The following is a 24,303-nucleotide window of genomic DNA, read 5'->3' as shown; positions in this document are numbered from 1 at the left end:
AGGTTATCATGGTGAACAACCGCAAGTCGGTGCAGCTAGCAAATATCAGCGTCGGGAACTGCACTATTTCGTCAACGCGGAACTTAAAAAACTCCTGGGAGTCATGGTCGACGACAAGCTCAAGTTCGGGAGCCAAGTCGACTATGCCTGCAAGAAGGCTTCCACAGCTATTTCGGCATTTTCTCGAATGATGTCTAATAGCTCTGCGGTATATGGCAGCAAGCGAAGGCTTTTAGCCAACGTGGTCCAGTCCATACTTAAGTTTGGCAGACCGGTGTGGTCATCGGCGTTAGGAACCAAAAGCTACCTAGGTAAGCTGGAAAGTACCTATCGTCTCATGTGCTTCAGAGTGGCGAGTGCGTATCGTCTTAGCGGTTATGATGCCTATTGGCATTATCATCAGTGAGGATGTAGAGTGCTTCAACCAACGTGGAACTAGAGGTATACGGAGTACCACTAGATCGATGACCACATAGCAGTGGGCATGGTCTGATTCCACAAAGGGCCGGTGGACACACTGACTTATTCCGGAAGTACTCGGGTGGGTCGACAGGCGCTACGGCGAAGTCAATTTCCACCTGACACAGATTCTGTCAGGGCATGGTTATTTTAGACAGTATCTGCACAAGGGCATGCGGAGTCCCCCGCGGTTACCGAATGCGTGGGTGTAGAAGAAACTGAACATGTTTTGTTTATATGCCCTCGTTTCGTGGGCGCGTGAAGCAACATGCAGGCAGTGAGCGGACAGGACACTACTCCGGATAACTTAGTCTAAAGGATGTGTTCTAGCTCGGACGTCTGGGGAGCGGTCAATGCGGCTGCTACCCACATTGTACTTGAGCTACAAGACCGCTGGAGAGTCGATTAACGGCGAGTAAATGACTTAACTACCGCAGTTATTTAAGAGGGTAGTTATCCTGTAGTCCAGTAGTTATTTAAGAGGGTGCGTTAAGCACAATAGCCCCTCCCTGAAATAATACCGATAAGGTGGTGCCAGGGGGGGGGGATTGACGCTGGAGACTCGAGTAGGGCTTTAGTGGGTCTGGATCCTCACGCCCCATTAGAGGGGTCGGGATACCTAACCCCACTCCCTGACTTGTCTTCTCAGGTCTCTGATAGTACCGTATCTTCTAAGGTGCTGAGCAGATTTCCCTACTCGTTAAAAAAAAGACTATCTCGCGAATTTGTGAAGTTTGAACAATACCTTTTCCCCGTCCCGACGCGGTCGTTTACCGTTCCAAGCCATTGGAATCGCTTTATTGTGTCACTCACAACAGCTCCACGTTACACATCCATTTCACAGAAATTTAAAATCACACCTGTATCAAATTTACTGCCACATAAAGACAACTAGGTAGGTACTGTAAGAAAAAATTTACCATCAAATGTACGCAATTGTTCATAAAACTGTTACGTATTTTAGATTGAATCATTCCAGTGTCTTCGTGTATTTCATTCCCAGCAATAAGTGCGTCGAAGATACCGAAACGATTCAATCTGAAACACCTAATATTTTTATGAGCGTATTTTTTATGGCAAATTTTCTCTAGCAATCAATAATACCAGCTGCTGCATTGAGTTGTATCCAGCTTTTTACGAGCCATAATGGCGGACGGGGTTCGTAATATTTGAACAGCATTTTTGACATTTCCCAAATACATCGCGCGTCTTCTTTCCGGATGTTCCTTTAGTTTTACCTTTTTAGTTTTACGCTCTCCAACTATTACGAACGCTGTGCGCCATTATGGCTCGTAAAAAGCTGGATAGAAGCATACAATGTCTGTACCAATAATAATCGTACACCCTGTATGTACTCCTTGATGCCTACCTTCAGTATCGCACTGATCTCCTGCGCGGTCGGCTCTTTACTACAGATAACCGCATGGCACCGGAACTCGTGCTTCAGCTTTCGGCCCTCGTGGCGATAGATCCAGCAGAAGACCCGCGGGTAGTTCTTTGGTGCAGTGCAGTAGGTTATCCGGTGGGACCAGTACTCGGTGAGACCGTGCTGCCGGGTGGTAGCTTTCAGCCCCGATGGACACAGGCACAGTTTCATCATTACGTCCGGTTTGCTGTTTTGGGTGTAATTTCGCCACAGAGTGGCCAGCGGTTTCTCGACACAGCCTTCACCTGGGGGAGAAAAACAAACAGAATAAACATTAGCAAACAGAATCAACATAAATTGAAAGTTGAAACAAAATGTTCATTTGATGGTACTGACACAAATCACATGCTTGCTTTGATTGGTATATGCTTGGTTTATTGATTTAACAAAATTCTCTAGAGAATCTATCCATTTGCCATTAGGAAACCATGATCGAAACAAAGCAATCAATCAAACAGGCAATGCTATTACGTTTGCGGTTGGCTCCTCCGTCTAGTGACAATCGTCGGTTGGTCACCCAAGAGGCAGCCATTACCTAACGCAAACAACCCCCAGATGCTGAGGGTTGTATTTTCGTTTCAATTTCATTGCCATTTAATCCATTTCGATGATTGGATTTAAGGCCTTGAAAAATCAACTAGCGAGTTTTATCAACAAGGATTACAACGACTCACTGAATTCATTTAACCTCACTTTATGGCACATTTTGATTTCCGAAATGTCGCAGCAGTATAAATTAAATGAAAATATTGCTTCAATTTAGTGGAGAAAAATGGTACCCATTAGTGCTTTATACGATTTCTTTTTCTGCAAAGACCCGGGCGCTGCGGGTGTGTAATCCATTAAAAACGCACATATTTGAGGGATCAATCAATGTAGAAAACGAATTCAGCGGACGGCAGCGCAGCGGCGAAATTTGAAACTACGGTGTGCGAAAACCATGCCGAAAGCCAAAGCCAAGTGAAAAGCATTTTCTACTCTGTTGGTGACCTGGGACTGTCAGCCGAATGGATAAATCGCTGTGAATAATTCAGTGGAATTGTAATTGATATGGGCTGCCGTTAGACGCACGTTAGAGTTTGATTTGTTGCGAAAGCCCCCCGAGAGGATGAGATATACCGAGAAAAGTATTTGGGGAAGAGTGACGATCAAATATTTGCGAGAAATAGAAGAAAAAACTAATCCGCAATCAACACTCTATTATTAGCAAATAGAACGGTTGCTAAAGCTTCCTCTGGCTGATGATGATATAATCGTTTCAAAAACTGTGGCTTTAAGCGAAGCGAAAAATTATTCGATAACAATCTCCCTCGACTTAATCGCCATTCTTAATTAACCGAGGTAAAGTACATCCAATCCTTCTTATATTTTTTTATGTGCTTTTCAGTGCCAATGGTCGCATTCTAGCGATTGTGTGGCTTTAGTTTTAGTGCTAATTCTATTTATTCCCCAATTGTCATTAAAATTTTATATTCCATCCCATTGAGATCGAAAATAAAGTTCAGATTCATTTTTTTTGCTAGATTTTTTTACTCCTAGCTTTTATTTGGAATTTGATCAACGAATATGGACGGTAATGTATAAAAACTACATACCTACTATTGGTTTGCATACCAAATATGCTCACTGACGTCTGACAGTAGTACAGTGTCTAAACATGAGTCTAATAGTTAACACAAATATTCGGATTACAGGTAAAAATCCAACTGTCTGCTTTTTTACGAACTCTCGTGTAATCGAGCAGTTCATGACACAACCATCCGGTTACGGTGCCGCCATGCCAGTCTCGTCTACAACTATGTTTGGTTGTTTGTTTGTTTGCTTATTTACTCGCGAAATTCCTGAAAAATTCCACTCGGTGAAGTTCTTTACGGTTGCCTCAATGCTGTTTGCGGTACTATATTTTATACGTGTGCTAACTAACCAGCACAAATAAGCAACTGGTTGATTGCTGGGTGGTTGTTCAAGTTGAAAGGGTAAGTCGGCAGCCATTGGATGATCGTTCCAATGACTAAGCCGCGCTGTTGTAAGTTACACTATAATTTTTTAGGAATTCATTTATGCAATCTGCTGGACATTAATTGATGTGATAATAGGTAAGAAAATACCTTAGACCAATTATATTTGGCATTAAAATCGTTCGATGCCACCAACCTCCATTTCTAGTAAACTACACATTTCTAACACTGCTAACTGATCTACCTTTGTCCAGGAAAAATGACCCTAGTCACGCAGAAATTCACAAGACAGCTGCTTTCAAATCAACTAATCCATCTGTTTAAATTAAATTTAATGTTTTAACATCTCGTCGTCTCGCTTGTTTCCTTTGAAGCCCGAGACCCTGATACATCCCGGAGTAAACCGCACCGCGAATCATCCATTTTAAGGTTGCCCAACTGAGCTGATGCGGTTTGTTCCCCTGGGCATCAGACGGCGGGCCAGAGCTAGAGGTTTCAATTCACAGCAGCACAGCAGCCACCGTCGAGTCGAGTTTCCTATAAGGTGAAAGGTAAAAATTGCGATTTGACGATAATGGCGAATTAGGCAGGCTTAAAACGAGGGGGCAGGGAGAACCGATTTTTTCACTTCGTCGTGCTGTATTTGTCCCAAATATTTACGTAGGGATTGTGTCTTTGTGGCGTGGGGGAGGGTGGGAAAAGGAACCGTACCGAGCGACGGACGATGCGACCGTTCAGCATTTCGATTCCGCAAATCCTGCCGGAGTGTTTGCACTGGAGAACGATAAAATTTGCTGTTCGGTTTTTTTGCTTCCTTTCCTATCTCAAGCGCATATTGATTCCAAGCTGTGGGACCGATCTGTTTTTGATTGAAACGAGCAGTATAATTTTAGGTCAAATCGAATTTTAATGGAAAATGTCATTAATATTGGTTTAGCAGCTAGACGATGGCGATGACTTTTTGAGAGGGAAGAAAAAGGCTTTTCCTGGTACAGAAAACCATTAAGTAGAAGTTAGAATGTTTTATTGCGACGGCAATGAAAATTTATTTAATAATCTCGTGCTCACTGTTCGTAAGTTATTTTAATATTATTAATATTTTTTTACTACATTGATAAGTATATGAAATATACAGAGTTGTGAAATAGTTTGTAGTTTAGCTGTATAAAAGCATCTATAGAAGTCTTTTTTAATGGCTATCATTATACTGACAGCCACATGACATGATGCATTGTGCCTGCTGAGAAGTATTTTTTTGTAGGTATACCTACTTAAGAAGTTCATTTTCAACTACATGGTTATCTACAAAAGGGTGAAAGTAGAGTACATTTCTTCTTGGAGAAATCACCCAAAACTTTCTCCTTTAACTATTTTTTTTGTATTAAAATCATAAAATGTGATCACAAATAAAATGTGCTTGTGGCTCCAATTGTACGTTCTTTAAAATTTGCAGAAGATCAATATTTGATAATAATCATTGCGGATTACATTGATACAGAGATTCCGTATTAAAAAGGTATCTTATGTCGATTGATTTTTCCACAATTTTGTTATTATCTTTCAAAAATTCTGATTCCGCATTCATGCTTATCAGGAATCCGTTCATCTATATGGGGGTGGATTACCTTAACCCCTTTAAGGTCTACATCATTTTTAACGACGCAAAATTCACTAGAATTTTTCCGATTACGAAAGGCCGCCGTACAGAAGATCGATGGAAAGTTACGCCATCGATTCTAAGTCGCTGAAGACGCTGACTAGCGAATCATAGGTTACGCCGCCGGTACGAAACATTATGGCTAGCTCTGCCATCATCTACAGCTGTGTAGATATCTTGCAACTTTCAAACTACTAGGAACCCCAACTGCGGGCAGGAACCCCGACAGTTTTATCACAATAAGCTAGCGAACAAGTTTATTTATTTATTTATTTATTTATTTATTTATTTATTTGTTTATTTTTCGTAACGTAAGGCTATTGCCTTTTAATTTGTTACAATTGGAGACTGATATGGTGCAATATAATTCAAATCAAAGAAAAATTTGTCTTACAAACTAATAAACTATTTCTTTTTTCGATTGAAGCTTAACTAATTCGTGCGGTTGAGCTCTGATAGTAGATTCCGTTTAAATACTAGTTTTGAAGTACTATTTTTGACTGCATTCGGTAAGTGATTCCAAACTACAGTTTACACCAACTCTCGCTCAGTGGACCATAAACCCACCATCTACCGCCGCATATGGGAGGAACGTGGGAGCAGTTTATCCATACTGTCAAGAAAAACCTGGCGGTACTATCAACCAATCGATGAGGCGGTAAAAGTTTTGCAAAAAGTCTGCTCGGGTCATTGAGCGGTTTGGGATGCTGGGTTCCTATCAACGACAGTTTCATACTACTGAAGAATTGGTATTGGCAATCCCACCTAATGACGCATAAAAGCCAGAAGTATTGGATACGAGACTATCTACCCAATATTACGCGTCAAACAGAATGGTTCACTCCAGCCAAATCTACAGCCATCAATAATAACTTAGTGCTCGTCGATCCGAAGTGTGCGGCGTTACTGTTACAGCAGATGTCAAACATTTCGAAGGGAGATTGAAGGGTGTTGATTGTATCCTATTAAGAGAACGTACCTTCAATCAGCGATATTAATTCCATATCATAATCCCGCATCAAAACCAAGGCTTTCTCTGTTCTGGTTCTGGTTCTCGTTCGTCGTCATACAGAATTCATTACGAACGTCTATACTCAAAAAAAACAAAGCCCTGAGCCTCTAAAGCAGCACCTCCCAGCATGTTAGGCCAGCAGTACCCCGAAGCTAACTGGGCGGGCTCATCTATGCTCATTGATGCGAGTTATACTTTTGAGCAGTGATTAGAATATAATCAATGGTCTGCTGTACTTTGAGAAGGAGTGCGTCGGTCACCAGTGACCAAAGCAAGGAGGGAGAGCATTTTGGATATTCTTTGATCGGAAATTCGTAAGTTCAATAAAATTGGAACAACTAACGACACTCCTTCAATTTTACTACACACTTGTTTTGCCTAAGCTAACCCCTGTTTTTCTGCAACGCCGATTTGACAGTTCACTTCTCCGCGGTGTTGCTTTTTATTTCTCAACACAAGCGGTAGGAGCCGTAGTTTTCCGTATCGCGATTTTTTCCGTTTTCACCGTTTATTGCGAGGCTTCCAGGTCTTAATGGATGCTAAGGCAATCCTAGACCAGGTATATGTAAGTGGCTTTGTCCACAAATAAAGGAACTTGGCAATAATGCCAATGTAATAATGTGGAAAAATCAAAACAAAAACTTTGCAACAATTGAGCGTAACGTGTGCAATAAAAAGATTTGAAGGTTATTTTGGTGTGCAATAATTGCGTGCAGAGTTGCTATGCAAAACACACATTTTACACGATTACTGTAAGGAATTCCACACAGATGGCTATGGGAACCTTTTCGATATTAGTTTATCGGTATAGTAAGCGGTTTTGCCAAATAAAATTACCTTTCATTTGTTCAAAATCATCAAATTGCTGTAGACGAGTGCTCAGCTGTGCAACAATTGGCAATTTACCCTAGTTATCTGTGATTTTCTTCATCAATTTGAAAAACGTAGATGTCAAAACGAATTCTGGAAATTTATATACTTCGTTTAAAGGGTCTCGAACCAGTTGCTTGAAATATATTAAAGCTATGGGCATTTACGTGAAGACAAAAAATGTCATAATCGGGCCATGTTGTACAGGTTGGGCCACTGGTGAACATCCAAGAAATCCGTATTGAAATTCTATATAGAAACATGAAAAGAACAAATTCCGTGAAAAAACGCCCATAAAAGTACAAATACCATATTTTTAATTACATTTTTGGGAAATTTTGGCGATCTTGTAAAATCAATATTACTACGATTGCCTTTTCCAAAGTGTGCTACTGTAATGATAAAACTTCAACAATCCAGGTTTTCATCGCATTAATTTTGCTTTATTTCATCACATTTCACGTGACTGACGTTCTCTAACGAATAGTGCACTTTTGCGTTTAAAATAATGGTGGCCCAACCATGACTATATAAGTGGCCCGACCTTTACAGTAAGCGATTTTGTTACATTTCGCCTTACCTTACCCAAACACCTTACTGGACGAAATTTTCCTATGGTCTTCGTATGGACCACATCACACTTAATACATTTTGAATAGTCATCTCGATAATTGCATTTTATGCATCATTTCTTTAAGAAAAGTTCGTTGTGCCTGGAAAACTTCTTTTAAAAGGTTTAGTCACTGAATTCAGTACGCGTGTTTTGAATGTACAATTGAAACTACACAATATTGTGAAAAGTTAGCTGTCACTGTAAGAAGTTTTACAATGCTCGAATATAGATAGCACGAGTTACTAAAATTGTAAAATCCGACTATAACAGTGGCCCGACGTCAACGACATTACCCTACTGTAATTAATTCAGTGCTTATATTCGTGAGCTCCAGAATGCCTTGACCGTTCTCCACCAATCTTGGCACACATGTTACTTGACATAAGGGAATCAACCCTAAGGTCACTTTATAAAAGGACGTGTCCCTAACAAGGGGGGAGGTCCAAATATGTAAAAAATGGTTGCTTTTCTCTTGCATTTAGATCGATTGCAGTTGCACCAGTAGCTGAGAGACAAGATGACGATGAGGAGGGGAGGGGTAATGGATAATGTTGCCACATGTACAGATTTATCTGGAAAAGTACATATTTTTTCGAATTTTTGAGAATTACTGAGTGTAAAAAACTCATACTCTTTTCTCAGTATTGTTTCTTGAAATCAATAGAGAAGCAATTCTTAGTATGAATGAAAACTAAACAAAACGTATTTATGTCTAAGTTTAGCAGAGATATGTGCAAACATCATCAAACAAATTTATGGTTTGAGACGTGTGCATTTTTTTAATGCTGACCAACCAAATTTTTATACAGTTCCCCCACAATTATGGACCATTTAAGCAGAAGTGTCATTTTAAAACATTCAATTGTAGCGCATACTATTGTTTAAAAGCAGTTTATAAATGTTTTTAGTTACAGAAATATGTAATCTTTCAGTTGATTCAGTTATTAAACCCATTTAGTGCAAGTTTTACACGGAAATTAAGCTTATATTATGACTGATCAAATACACAATTATGGATAACTTTTGGAAGCGGTCACAATTATGAAACAATTTTCATCATATTATGGATCAAAATAAAAATGGACTTTTTGTAGCGAGTTCACTCAATGAACTTTATTCAAATCATGTAATAACATAAAAATAACATGTTTCAAATCGTATGAAAGACCTTCTGTGGCTTTTGGTCTGTCTTTAGATGCCTGCCGTCCTTCTTCGAAGACACCTACCGATCAGCCTTTGGAAATGCTTTTCGCGATTTCACGACTGAATTTTTGTCCTGGAAAAAGAATCTTAGGCTCGCCAGCTGCGTTGGCTCCGAAAAGACTAGTATAGGATGAAGTTTTCTTTTCTCCGAATTGTTATTAACGACGTAGGTATAGTGGATCTCGAAAAAGTTAATCGATGCAAGAGTTTAATTTAATCGCTCTGTATGAAACAGTGGAAAGGCGACAATAAACCGAAAAAATGAAAAATAAACAAGGAAATCGCGCGTATGTGACCGATAGCTCTAAAAACCAGTAAATTCAAACTCTCTAAAAAGTTAAGGGAAAAATTAACATTTTAGATTGTTGCATGAGAGCTAACATTTGCTTAAGGGAACATGAACGACTAAATTTTTTGAAAAAATCATTATATTTTAATGTCAGATCAACAGTCTATCAGTAGAATCAACAGTCTTTTCCGCTTATTTTGATACTAAATTTGTAATGATCCGGCGAAATAAAACACCGCTCCTGGAAAACTACGATGTTCAAACTTTATGTACCTTTTTCTCAGAAATTACACAATGTATTGGAACAAACTTTTTTTTGTTTTATTGATAGTAGCTTGGTAAAGACTTTTATAACTTTTAAGGTTTGTAAACGTAACACAGCCAGAGAAAAACGAATTTTATTCCGCTGAAGTTATTCAACGCTCGTTTTTCGGCCACTTTCCGTGGTCGGATCATTACAAAATTAGTATCCAAATAAGCGAAAAAACTGCAGAATCAAAATCTGAAATAAAAAATAATGATTTTGAATGAACCGTTGCATAAGTACCATCATAGCGTTTTATTGCCTTACGTAGCTTTCCTGTCCTGCGTAATTCAGCAACAGCATTTTCCAAAAACTCAGTTCTGTGCAGCTTTCGATTCTGCTTAAAAATGTTTGTAATAGGTGCTAAACTGTTTGAGTTTGTAAAAATTACATTGGAATCAAAGTGATCCATAATTGTGAAAAATTACTTGTTTTGGTCCCTATTATGGATCACTTTGAAAATTACTTATTTTTACAGGAAAATCATTGGCAACCACCAATATTTCGCTAAATCGTAAAGAACTTAGCTTAATCTTTATGTACGAGGCATTTTTTGCTCGAAAATTGATGATTATGTCACATAGCAACCTTATGAATGAGGAACGTACTGCTTATGCTGATTGACAAAACGACAGACATTTTGATAGATTCTCGATAACAACTTTGTACGCTCATTGAAAAGGCATCAATGTCGGGATTTAAAGGATGTTTTATGTGTTAAAAGCTAGTTAATAGGGTATATTTTGTATACAAAAATGGTCCACATAAGTAAAAAGGGTTGCGTTTCTCTTGCATTTAGACCGATTGCAGTTACGCAAGTGACTGTGAGAAAAGAGGGGGGGGGTTCCAGCGAAGAGATATCTGAAACGAAAAACTTTTGTTTCGTTTCCGTTATAGGGATTTTCATAAAGCAAACCGATGCATGATTAGCTACGTGACAGAAGCGGGAGATGACTGGCAAGGAGCCGATAGTGAGGAGGGGGAGGCACGTGAGTATGATTCATACATACATTCATACTGTATGAATGTATGTTCCACCATAACTCCGGAACGTCTGGACGGCTCTTCATCAAACACATGTTTTTTGACATGAACGAATCAGTGCAGGGGGGTTGACAAAAGAGAGAGAGACGGTCCCTTACAAGGGGCGAGGAAGGTTCAAATGGGTCAAGGGGTGCGTTTCTTCTGCATTTGGAACGATGGCAATTGTACAAGTGGCTGAATGGGAGGTTCAAAAACGCAAAAAAGGCTTTGTGTCGATTTGTAGGGATTGTCGAGAAAAAGTCAGATTTACAAGCGGCTGGGCGACAACAGGAGAGGAACTGACAAAAGAAGTAGACACATCCATGTGAAGAAAAAGGGTTTTGTTTCTTACATTATGAAAATTTTCGTTGCAATAACTGATGTACAAGTGATGGAGAGACGAAGGGGCCCCGGGTCTGTTCCTTATAGGCTCGGAAACTACTGAACCGATCGGCGCGATTATTTGTATGCAGAGGTTTTTGGGGCCGGAGAAGGTTCTTTTGATAGTTCGAGACCCCTCTTTGCCCTGAGAGGAGGGTCTCTTACACAAATGAAACACCCAAAAAAAGTTCATAACTCAAGAACTAATCAAGCAAGTAGAACCTAATTTGGCATGTGGGGGTTTAATGGAGGCAGGATTTTTTTTCTATGGTGGTTTGAGACCCGTCCCCCTCTGGAAGGGGACGCGTCTCATACAAATAACAGAAATTTTTGCATAACTCAAAAACTAATCGAACTCGAGAAATTTTAGACTCTTCCATTAAATATTAGTCAATAACAATACCACCAAAAGCGACCCGAAGCTTTCATCGCAGCGAAAATGGCAGGAATTTGATAATCCCATGGCCAAAAAGTAAAAAAGGCGACTAATTTGAGAAGTTTCAAGGTACAAATAGTACTGGAACGTAACGTGAAGCAAAATCTGGAGGCAAAGAAATGCTCAAAGAAGTTCTACGAGAATTTGATGATGTGTATTACGATTGCTATATTATGTATGGTGAAATGTATTGCAAGGCAAGTTTCTGAAAAATTCCTGAACAAGAATTTTGTGTACTCAGAGTTGCCAGCTAGCATTTTCATATGTATATAAAAGATAAAAATTAGCATTACATACAAATATATACGCTAATAAATCGTATTTGATGCGCAAAATTGGCATATCCGTGCTATTTTGGAGGCGATATACGTAATTAGGAGTAATTTTATGCGCTACGACTATATAAGTATTAATATACGATAATATCTGATTAAGCGCGACTCGCTTCGTACTGCTATACGATTTTGTGCAGAAAATCGTATGAATGTCAGTTATTATCATTATATACGATAGAAAATCAACTTGGGCCCACTCTATCAAGCGTTAGTTACGACTTCGAGTTTGTTAAGATATATTTACGATAATTTTCGTACATTGATATACGAGTTGGTGCTAGTTGGGTTGACTTCTTGAACTATGAACTAGGAAATTTATCAAAATGACTGTTTTCAGAAGAGGTAGCTGCGTTTTCGTGATTCGATGGTTGAATGTGGCCAGCTATCGCTACTCAAATTCGACCAAACAATGATACAACGACGATAGCGTCACTGGGGTTCCCCAGAAGTGAATTCCGAACAAGGTTTCGCAACTATGTTATGCTAAGGGCGAACTGGAAAAGAAAAATAGAACTGCAAGCGACAGGAAGGATCCAAGCAAAAATGGAATTTGATGGGAAAACAGCTGGTGCAAAGGATGATGTGTTGTTAGTAATGGACTATGGTAAAATGTAAAGCTGAAGCAACGGTCTAACAATAACCATAAAACACAGTAAGAAATAAACCGCATTATTTTAATATTATAATTGAATTGAATTAATTATAATTGACATGAAATGAAAGTATGAAAGTCATGTAGTTAGAACAAATCTATTAACGATTTACCTCCTTAATCTTACATATTGATTTTTAGAAAGACGTACTTAGTCAAAAGAGTTATAGAGTTGATAACTTTAACCGTAATCCGGGGTTATGTGCAACTTTTTTGAACTTTAAGTTGATATAGCTTTGGAAATGTACAGTGCAAGTTTAAGTGCAACTAGTTTGGAAAATGAGGAAGGGTCTAATGCGATGAATGCGGTTAGCACCCACGGTTTTTCGGTCAATACCCAAATGTTTTATTGACTAAACTAGTAAATAAAAATGAAACAAACGCAACTAGCCAAAACATGTAGAGTGGTTGGAACTTTTGAATTATGAATTCAATATGAGAAAAAATAATTACTACGTGAAATTGTAGAAAGCTCCAAAAATAAGGGTGTTGTAAATTACTTCGTATATAGAGTTACGTAAAACCCTTTTCCGAATTTCGTTTTGTCATGAAAATAAGTTTTAACTTCAAACCTCAAATGGTTACTTTGAGATATGTTGAGTGTATAAACAGCTAGCAAAGCATACTGGATACATATTTTACTCCCTAATTTAAATCCAAAAAAGAATAAAAGCTTAGAAGTGAACATCCTCGTGCTAAATCAAAAATAACCAAAGATTACGAGTAATACAGGCAACCGTATCTAGACGCAAATTTATTAAATTAAATATAATACCCCGGTTAAAAACTGACCATTTGATATCGTTAGATTTCACACATTTTGAATGATCATATGTGTCAATATCATCCGCTCGCTGTTCCGATCACAATTTTAGATAAAGAAGTAATACCAACTTACTGAGCATTAACACTAAGCCTCTAAAATGTTTTGATCCAATATAATCAAACTAAAAACCCCACACTTTCCATTAGTATTGTTTTCTCTAAGTTCGTTCTGCTCTTTTGATTGGTGTCACAAACAAATTACGTCCGTGCTCATTTTTCGAAATGTTTTCCTAACCGACCCCCGCCCTGGCTCATTAGTCATTCAGCTGTCGCATAACAAATAATTTGTACTGTTTTCAATTGCGAAAAAAAACAGCCACAGAACAAATCACGTTCGGGAAAGGAAAGAAAAACGCTGCCCCACTAATAACGACAAAAGTGGGCTGATTTGCATCTCACTCCGTCTCGCCCTCGCGCGCTGCTTTTCGTCGGAGTGTCGCTCTGGTTGCTTCCTATTGTACGAGAGTTACGGTCCGTTCGCGACATGCAACCGCAGCCGCAGCCGCAACACCGCACCGGCAACGGGTGACGGGTCGAGACCAATGAACGTGAAATAATTTGCCCCTATTGTTGTGGTTGTTGCGACTCTACCGGGTTGGGAACAACCCGGCTGATGATGGAGGCCATCTCGGCCGGAAAATGAATAAACACGTGCGGCCTCCACGTCTGTCTAAATGCATCTCCCTACGAAGAATAATAGCAATGGAGCCAATCTGTCATAGTGAAGTACCTACTGGTACTGGTACTGGAACTGGTACTGAGCTGCCAATAGATGGTTGCCGATCAAAATCTAAACCTCACAAGAGGCGGAAACTCAAGGAAGCGTGTCATATCAGGGGATTGCTGCTGCAAGGTTATTTGGTGGTTTTGAACTATTATGACGGGTATTTAAGGGCAGATTGTACACAACAAGTAAGTACAGGTTAGAACAACTGATTATTGCTGTTATGCAATATGATTGGCGGTGAATACTGAAACTCTTAACTTTCTACAGAGGAACTTGGCACTGGTCAGTGACCAAAGCAGTCAGCAACTAACTTTGGAGTAGTGGAAAAGAATATTTTTTAAACGTTTTACATTTCTACGCCGACTTACACGGTGGTCAACAAAGCGCTTCCAACGATTCTGGAAAAAAGGAGGCGCATGGTAATGTTTAAATTTGCAATAATACTGGCCCTGCGAAAAAATCTCCAGAAAGGAACTTGCCATTCACGGACTCTTAAAAAGCATCAAAATTGATCTAAATACTCAATCTCACGACTTTGTCGATGAGAGTTTTAAGAAATGTTGCTTACGTCACGATCATATACTATCAGGTAATACTTCTAGATTTTTCGATAATTGTTCTTGATACCAAGTTTAACTTTGACATGATGTGAAATAAATCAAATCTGAGCAAAAAAATTTTGAACGTTTACCATATAATTTCTGGTCATCAGTAAAACAGTAATGCCTGTGAAGTGAAGTCTATAAAACCAGTTTCCCAACATGATATTCGTGCCATGCAACCTCCGTTTGGCCGGATTGCTTGCGGCGACTCATCAACTGCAACCGGTCCGACCGACATCGCGAACAGTATGCAAAAGATGACTCAAAGCGATATGCTTCGCACCATCCATTATCGTTGGCATCTTCGTCAGTTCGGAGAGCCCAATAGTGTGCCTACATCAACATAACCTGTTCACCTAAAATTGAAACCGGCCGACCGCATTGCCGAGCAAGTCGAGTGTGTTAGGGTAAACAATGCATTTTATTTGCGATCTTTTGGTATAAATATTTTTCAAAACATTCATTCGATTTCCCATCAAATTGTATTGAATAGTTTTTCAACTGGAAACCAGTTATTTTAGTAACAAAAAAGATAGTACCTATGAAGTAAGAAATCAAATTTTTTAACTTTAGAAACTTAGAGTTATGCTCTTTCCCCACAGTGCCTCGCATAGTAGTAATAACCAGCAGAAACAAGTGACTCATCTGCAACGATTTACTGGCTAGTCACGACCGGCATCCATAAGTAGTATCTTGCAAAACTTGATTGGAGATTCACCGTGGATATTCGATTTCCAGCCGTTGCAACCTATGCTTATTAGTAACTCTACACGAGCAATCGGTACGCATCAATCCGGTGGAAGCTATCGATTGTTTATGCCTCGTGATAGCTGACTTCTGATTCCAAGAAACGCTTGCAATTTAATATTTACTGGGAAAACTCAGTAAAACCTGTCCCTCGGGTTGCTACAATACGCTTCGAGAGTTCCATGAACATAATTATAGAAGCACTGTCGGAACGTGTTGATTACTTTTATTTTTTATGCAACGGATATATTATTATTAAGAATTGAAAAACTTGACCAGACCGGTCGACTTCACCGTAATTTTGCCAAATTCTTATTTACCAAAATAAAATGAGGAGAGTTGAGGGACGACCATCCGATGTAAAAACAAACTCACACTTTATCCTAAATCTGAATTGAATTAGCAACGCCACGCTCGCAACAGTTCACAAACAGTACTCAAAAATACGTTTTCACACTTTTTCAATATCTTCATCATTGAGATAGGGCATTTAACCCAAAAGTTCCAACCAAAAGTTGTTTATCGAAATCCGTACCACTCCTATAGGTAGGTTGCCAACAGTTATCACCAACAAGGTCGCTTGATTGTCCGACGAAATCCCAAAAAAGGTGCTAATTCCATTTTATATATATCGATCGAACGAATGTTGACAAGCTACGTTTGGCATTATGATTTCAGCAAATGATGAGGCATATATTTTTCAAGCATTCATTCGATCGACGATACGACGCCCGGCACAATCCGGAAACACCTGGTGAGGTCTAGAATTAGCAAGTCGTGAACTGGCAAAGGTGATAATCCAACCAACCAACGAAGCATGTGATGTTTTTGCAACCGGCTACGTGTGGCTTCGATGATGAATGAATAACACTCATTCAAGTGTTGTAGGCTGCGTTGTTGGAGGAAATACACTCACAGACTGTCACCGGAATAAATGATAAAGTAGATGAGGAAATGATTGAAATATTTATAGAATAAGCAGAGTGGTGTTAATTATCTACGTTTATTGGATGCTAAAATGTGTCTAAAACTAACGGCAAGTGGATGGAAAAGTTCGATCACAAATATACAGTTCCTATACGATACAAGTTGTTGCCAGTTGGGTCAAACTAATACCGTACGAGTGATTAACATGGTTGTAGAATCCTGACCTTTCCATATTTTACTTAGCAATACTGGTGACATCAACAGGCGGAACTACGAACCTAAAGCAGCACCAACCGGTGATGATAAATTATAAACAGTCGGCCGCCAATCAACAATCCAAACACTACTTTGGAAGGTTGAGTTTTCTGTTTCCCTGATTTGTTTTGATTCGATCTGCGTAGTTTAAAAAAGTATCAACTGAAGTTTGCAATTTCAAAATTAATTTGCAAATGCGTAGTACCAATGTTAGCGGAGAAAGAAAGCGGAAAACATACAAACATTTCCCATTTGAAATTATTTTGCATCCTTTGTCTACCGCTAACAACTCGATTGCCAATCGGATTGTATCGCATATGTATGAGCTAGCTAGCGCTGTCGGCTTTAGGCCAAGGTCAGCTCAGCAAATATTCCAGATAGGTACCTCAGATGGAATGCTTTGTCTCGACAAACGACACAAATCAAGACGGCTGATGCTCGTTTTACCTCCGGCGAATGCGGTCCGGGGTCTAATTGACGGTAGAAACGCCGTCCAGCCGGTCCTGTTTATTCGGCCTATTCGGTCCTCTTTGGGCGTTCTAATCTAGGTCTGTTTTGAATGATTGATGATTTGTTTTGAATACAGAAGATATTAGGGGAAATGTGGGATTATGACTTCGTTGGGAAAGCAAAGGCAGAATTCAAGCAGCTAACCACAAAAATCCTATGATTTATGAATATCTATACAGAAAGTTTTGAAACGACTACGATTTAAGTAACAAAACACAAGAAATTCGTACGAAAACATGATTCTAAATTGTTTAAATTCCTGTAGTAAGCAGCATGTAAGGCAATATTATTGCATTTGACGTTAGTAAATTATTTGAAAGACGTGGCTTTTAGTTTCAGGTTTTGCCTTTCTACTATATGAAAATATAGTATAAAGGTATAGGAATCACTCGAAAAATCGAAAATCGAAAGAAAGTTTAGCGGGACGAGTGTCATATACCATTCGACTCAGTTTCGAAAACTGAGCATTTTCTGTGTGTGTGTGTGTGTGTGTGTGTGTGTGTGTGTGTGTGTGTGTGTGTGTGTGTGTGTGTGTGTGTGTGTGTGTGTGTGTGTGTGTGTGTGTGTGTGTGTGTGTGTGTGTGTGTGTGTGTGTGTGTGTGGAACGCTTTTGATTGAGCCAACATTTCTCGGAGATGGCTGGACCGATTTTAATGATCTTAGTGTCAAATGTAAGGTCTAGGTGTCCCAATGTTCGCTATTTAATTTCATACTGATCGGACTTTTAGTTCAAAAGTTATGTATAAAAATACGAAAAATATGGGACTTCATTATCTCATAGATCCCTTAACCGATTTAAACAAAATTGATTGCATTTGAAAGGGAAGTCATTCAGAACCTCAACTTCCAGATTTCATGACGAATGGGCTTATGGTTTGAAAGTTACATAAAGAAATGTGGAAAAAATGTATTTGAAACTGTTTTTTGTTGCATATAAGCATTAATTCAAAGGGAAACATCCTACAATTTATTATCATTTGAAAGTTACTGTTGAGATCTATCAAACGAAATTAAATTACTGAAAATCGGACAATTTATTCAAAAGTTATTCAAATTGTAATACTAAAGCGCCGTATATTAAACCATTAAAATGTATAAAATCGAAATAAATTAATCAAGGGTCGATTGTATTCAATGAATGTGTAATGTATGTATATGTATGCATGCATTTTTGCATGCAGTTTTATTACTTTGGGTGCCCGGTCACTGCGGAATCGAGGGCAATGAATTTGCTGACAACCTGGCAAGACAAGGATCAGCTCAGCAATTTATTGGTCCTGAACCGTTTCTGGGCACCTCCACATCGAATTGATGACACGGGAAAAGCTAGAAATAGTATCCCATTGGAATCAAACACAGGGTTGTAGACAAGCTAAACAGTTTATCTACCCAAACCCTGCAGTAGCTAAAAAACTACTCCATTTAACTCGTAGTGAACTACGCACGATCACGGGACTCCTAACAGGGCACAGCCCCGCTCTTTATCATTTAAAGAATATCGGCAAGGTATCATCTGACACCTGCCGCTTTTGTAACTCTGAACCTGAAAGTTCAGCGCATCTGCTCTGCTATTGCGGAGCTCTTGCATTATCAAGGCACAACTTCTTAGGAAGTTTCCTTCTTACTCCATATCAGGTATGGAGCCTAAATCCCAAAACGGTCATTGGCTTTATAAACCATGTAGTACCGAATTAGGGCACAGGATTACAACTATTCCGCTCAACTCCATCAATGGGTATGAGCGATCCGTAAACTGTGTACAGCAATCGGGGCCTGCCACAAAAGACGATCATTAAGACTGTCGCAGTGGCCTTTTAACCCAATGCCCTTCTGGCATACAAAAAAAATGCGTGCATGCGTGTATGTATGTATGTATGTTTGTGTGTATGTATGTATATGCGATTTGTAATTTTAAAATTTGCATAAAAATACAAGAAGAGTGAGAAACATTTCAATTGTCATTTTCTTTTTTTGCCGTTACTCGCAATCGGACGAGCAAAGCAAAAAGTATAGTAGTGTATAGGATTGAAAATACTAATGAGTTGATTTTCCCAAATAAATTTATACCAATTTTAAACAAATTTTGCGCATCAATAGATGATGAATAGATATGAAAAACAGGAAGAAAAGATTACTAATAATTCTGTATGATTTGTTTTCGCTAGGGAGAGTGACACTTAGACACTTAAATAAATATGGGTCCACTCATACCAGCAACAATAACAAGCACCGAAAATTATATCGATCATATTTCCCATCCTCAAGCATGTTTATGGCGCTGCTTTTGTTTCTTTGATCTCATCGTTTCCTAAAACATCTAACGGGCAATCTATACCTATAAAGAAGGATTTCTGTCTGTCTGTCTGTCTGTCTGTCTGTCTGTCTGTCTGTCTGTCTGTCTGTCTGTCTGTCTGTCTGTCTGTCTGTCTGTCTGTCTGTCTGTCTGTCTGTCTGTCTGTCTGTCTGTCTGTCTGTCTGTCTGTCTGTCTGTCTGTCTGTCTGTCTGTCTGTCTGTCTGTCTGTCTGTCTGTCTGTCTGTCTGTCTGTCTGTCTGTCTGTCTGTCTGTCTGTCTGTCTGTCTGTCTGTCTGTCTGTCTGTCTGTCTGTCTGTCTGTCTGTCTGTCTGTCTGTCTGTCTGTCTGTCTGTCTGTCTGTCTGTCTGTCTGTCTGTCTGTCTGTCTGTCTGTCTGTCTGTCTGTCTGTCTGTCTGTCTGTCTGTCTGTCTGTCTGTCTGTCTGTCTGTCTGTCTGTCTGTCTGTCTGTCTGTCTGTCTGTCTGTCTGTCTGTCTGTCTGTCTGTCTGTCTGTCTGTCTGTCTGTCTGTCTGTCTGTCTGTCTGTCTGTCTGTCTGTCTGTCTGTCTGTCTGTCTGTCTGTCTGTCTGTCTGTCTGTCTGTCTGTCTGTCTGTCTGTCTGTCTGTCTGTCTGTCTGTCTGTCTGTCTGTCTGTCTGTCTGTCTGTCTGTCTGTCTGTCTGTCTGTCTGTCTGTCTGTCTGTCTGTCTGTCTGTCTGTCTGTCTGTCTGTCTGTCTGTCTGTCTGTCTGTCTGTCTGTCTGTCTGTCTGTCTGTCTGTCTGTCTGTCTGTCTGTCTGTCTGTCTGTCTGTCTGTCTGTCTGTCTGTCTGTCTGTCTGTCTGTCTGTCTGTCTGTCTGTCTGTCTGTCTGTCTGTCTGTCTGTCTGTCTGTCTGTCTGTCTGTCTGTCTGTCTGTCTGTCTGTCTGTCTGTCTGTCTGTCTGTCTGTCTGTCTGTCTGTCTGTCTGTCTGTCTGTCTGTCTGTCTGTCTGTCTGTCTGTCTGTCTGTCTGTCTGTCTGTCTGTCTGTCTGTCTGTCTGTCTGTCTGTCTGTCTGTCTGTCTGTCTGTCTGTCTGTCTGTCTGTCTGTCTGTCTGTCTGTCTGTCTGTCTGTCTGTCTGTCTGTCTGTCTGTCTGTCTGTCTGTCTGTCTGTCTGTCTGTCTGTCTGTCTGTCTGTCTGTCTGTCTGTCTGTCTGTCTGTCTGTCTGTCTGTCTGTCTGTCTGTCTGTCTGTCTGTCTGTCTGTCTGTCTGTCTGTCTGTCTGTCTGTCTGTCTGTCTGTCTGTCTGTCTGTCTGTCTGTCTGTCTGTCTGTCTGTCTGTCTGTCTGTCTGTCTGTCTGTCTGTCTGTCTGTCTGTCTGTCTGTCTGTCTGTCTGTCTGTCTGTCTGTCTGTCTGTCTGTCTGTCTGTCTGTCTGTCTGTCTGTCTGTCTGTCTGTCTGTCTGTCTGTCTGTCTGTCTGTCTGTCTGTCTGTCTGTCTGTCTGTCTGTCTGTCTGTCTGTCTGTCTGTCTGTCTGTCTGTCTGTCTGTCTGTCTGTCTGTCTGTCTGTCTGTCTGTCTGTCTGTCTGTCTGTCTGTCTGTCTGTCTGTCTGTCTGTCTGTCTGTCTGTCTGTCTGTCTGTCTGTCTGTCTGTCTGTCTGTCTATCTGTCTGTCTGTCTGTCTGTCTGTCTGTCTGTCTGTCTGTCTGTCTGTCTGTCTGTCTGTCTGTCTGTCTGTCTGTCTGTCTGTCTGTCTGTCTGTCTGTCTGTCTGTCTGTCTGTCTGTCTGTCTGTCTGTCTGTCTGTCTGTCTGTCTGTCTGTCTGTCTGTCTGTCTGTCTGTCTGTCTGTCTGTCTGTCTGTCTGTCTGTCTGTCTGTCTGTCTGTCTGTCTGTCTGTCTGTCTGTCTGTCTGTCTGTCTGTCTGTCTGTCTGTCTGTCTGTCTGTCTGTCTGTCTGTCTGTCTGTCTGTCTGTCTGTCTGTCTGTCTGTCTGTCTGTCTGTCTGTCTGTCTGTCTGTCTGTCTGTCTGTCTGTCTGTCTGTCTGTCTGTCTGTCTGTCTGTCTGTCTGTCTGTCTGTCTGTCTGTCTGTCTGTCTGTCTGTCTGTCTGTCTGTCTGTCTGTCTGTCCTGTGTTCCTTATAGAATCAAAAACTACTGAACCAATCGGCGTGAAAATTTGCATGTAGAGGTTTTTGGGGCCAGGAAAGGTTTTAGTGATGGTTAGAGACCCCTCTCCCCACTAAGAGGGGGGGCTCCCATACAACTGAAACACAAATTTCTGCATAACTCGAGAACTAATCAAGCAAATAGAACCAAATTTGGCATGTGTGTGTTTTTGGAGACAAAATTTTTTTCTATGATGAATTGGGACCCCTCCCCACTTTAAGTGGGGGGGGGGCTCCTATACAAACGAAATACAAATTTCCTTATAACTCGAGAGCTAATCCAGCAAATGGAACCAAATTTGGCATGTAGGTGTTTATGGAGGCAAGAATTTTTTCTATGATGAATAAGAACCTCTCCCCACTTTAGGAGGGGGGGCTCCTATACAAATGAAATACAAATTTCCTCATAACTCGAGAACTAATCAAGCAAATGGAACCAAATTTGGCATGTGAAGGTTTTCGAGGGCAGGAAAATTTTCTACGGTGAATTAGGACCCCTCCCCACTCTAAGAGGGGTGGCTCCTGTACAAATGAAATACAAATTTCCTCCTAACTCGAGAACTAATCAAGCAAATAGAACAACAACAACAAGCCTATACATCAAATAAAATCAAATCAAACATTTGGCATGTGGGTGTTTTTTTTGGTGACAAGAATTTATTCTATGGTGAATTGAGACCCCTCCCCTCTTTATAAGAGGAATTATAACTCCTCTCCCCTTTAAGAGGGGGGGCTTCCATACAAATTTCCTCATAACTCGAGAACTAATCAAGCAAATGCAACCAAATTTGGCATGTGAAGGTTTTCGAGAGCAAGAAAATTTTCTATGGTGAATTAGGACCCCTCCCCACTTTAAGAGGAGGGGCTCCTGTACAAATGAAATACAAATTTCCTCATAACTCGAGAACTAATCAAGCGAATTGAACCAAATTTGGCATATGTGTGTTTTTGGAGACAATTTTTTTTTCAATGATGAATTGGGACCCCTCCCCACATTAGGAGGGGGGGCTCCAATACAAATGAAATACAAATTTCCCCATAACTCGAGAACTAATCAAGCAAATAGAACCAAATTCGGCATGTGGAGGTTTTTGGAGGCAAAAATATTTTCTACGGTGAATTAGGATCCTTCCACACTTCAAGAGGGGGGGCTTCTACACAAATGAAATACAAATTTCCTCATAATTCGAGAACTAATCAAGCAAATGGAACCATATTTGGCATGTGAGAGTTTTAGATCGCAGAATTTTTTTTCTGTGGTGTATTACGACCCCTTTCCCTTTTAAGAGGGTGGGCTCCCATACAAATGAAATACAAATTTCCTTATAATTTGAGTACTAATCAAGCAAATGGAACCAAATTTAGCATGTAGGAGATTTTTGAGTCTTGAATTTATTTTATGATAGTTAGAGACCTCTCACCCCTGTGGTAGGGGGATATGGACTCTCATACAAATAAAACAGAAATTTTTGCGAAACTCAAAAACTAATCCAACTCGAGAAATTCGAGACTCTTCCATAAAACATTAATCAATAACAAGACCACAAAAACTATCTGTAGTAACACTAGATCATTCAGGACGAGCCGGTCGCGAGTGTTGCCGGTGACCCGCCGTCGGAAGCGCCGCCCACTGGGGGGCTTGCAAAACTCGAGAAGTGACAAAGATCATCCGAGATTCATGATTTATGTACAACAAAGGTTAATTTGTGGCAATACGAAGTTTGTCGGGTCAGCTAGTATCGTATAAACGATACGATCAAGCTATTTTTTCATTAAAGTTTATTCAAAAGAAGCTCAAGTTTTGATTTTCATGCAAAAATAATTGACTGAAAGAGCGCCAACTAAGAAAAAGTCCAATTTCTCTTTTTCGTTTTTCATATCTAATGCTCTACTCAGTTATTTTTTAAAATATAGTCAAGTTAATTATAGATGTTCCTGAGAATTTAAAAAATAATTATTGCGGCAGTAGAAAGGCTAGGTCACACCGCTAGGTGGATTAATTCGGTTTTTTTTTGTAAATGAAGGATTCCTCTTAACTCTACAAAGCAATTGGCAGCCTTTTATAATTTATTGAAATTTTGTTAGTGTAAACATTTCGACACCAACCACTGGGCTAGTATAGCGCAACCATCACCATCACTCGGTTTATTTGAATATTGCAGTTGCGTCCTTTTGAAAAAATGGTGCCGATATCATGAATATACAAGTTTGCGTTTTTTGTTCCAAATTTAATTTGGCTGTCAATTGAATAGCACGAAACTGTTTACCATGTTTTATAAATCAGTATGCACCACCCCAGTGGAAATTTTGACTTTTCTCAACAAAATAAGTGAAACTAATTTTCGTATCGGCAGGCGTAATTTTCCTTCCGACATGATCTGTTTCTTGGCCGAATGGTGATTTTTTTTCAATTATTATTATCATTGAACTGTTATTGAGGTTCCTAAACAATTTCATCACTTCTACATCACAGATCACACAATTGATACATACATGATAAGCCTGATGCTCATAAGGTGGAGCAGGTATCAATTTGGGTTTTATTACACTCTTATGATGGCTTTTAGGGCCAAAATTGGTCTTGAAGACCTTCATAAGAGTACAATAAAAGTCACATTGTTGCTTGGGATGTGGCGGGTTCACGAAACAGGCTTGAAG

The 24,303-nt window shown here is 39.8% G+C and overlaps 1 protein-coding gene across 3 annotated transcripts in view; it reads right to left on the bottom strand.

Annotated features, from left to right (window-relative positions):
• Window positions 1-24,303, bottom strand: part of LOC128742268 (uncharacterized) — a 215,296-nt gene that overhangs the window by 8,474 nt on the left and 182,519 nt on the right. For all 3 annotated transcript variants that reach the window (XM_053838571.1, XM_053838573.1, XM_053838572.1), the window contains exon 4: window positions 1,829-2,130. In XM_053838571.1, the coding sequence (XP_053694546.1) occupies window positions 1,829-2,130 (302 nt within the window). The remainder of the gene's footprint in view (window positions 1-1,828; window positions 2,131-24,303) is intronic.

Source organism: Sabethes cyaneus, chromosome 3 (assembly GCF_943734655.1).
Source record: "Sabethes cyaneus chromosome 3, idSabCyanKW18_F2, whole genome shotgun sequence".
NCBI classification, from domain to species: Eukaryota; Metazoa; Arthropoda; class Insecta; order Diptera; family Culicidae; genus Sabethes; species Sabethes cyaneus.
Note: the sequence above shows the minus strand (reverse complement) of the source record. Positions and strands in the feature narration are given on the sequence as shown.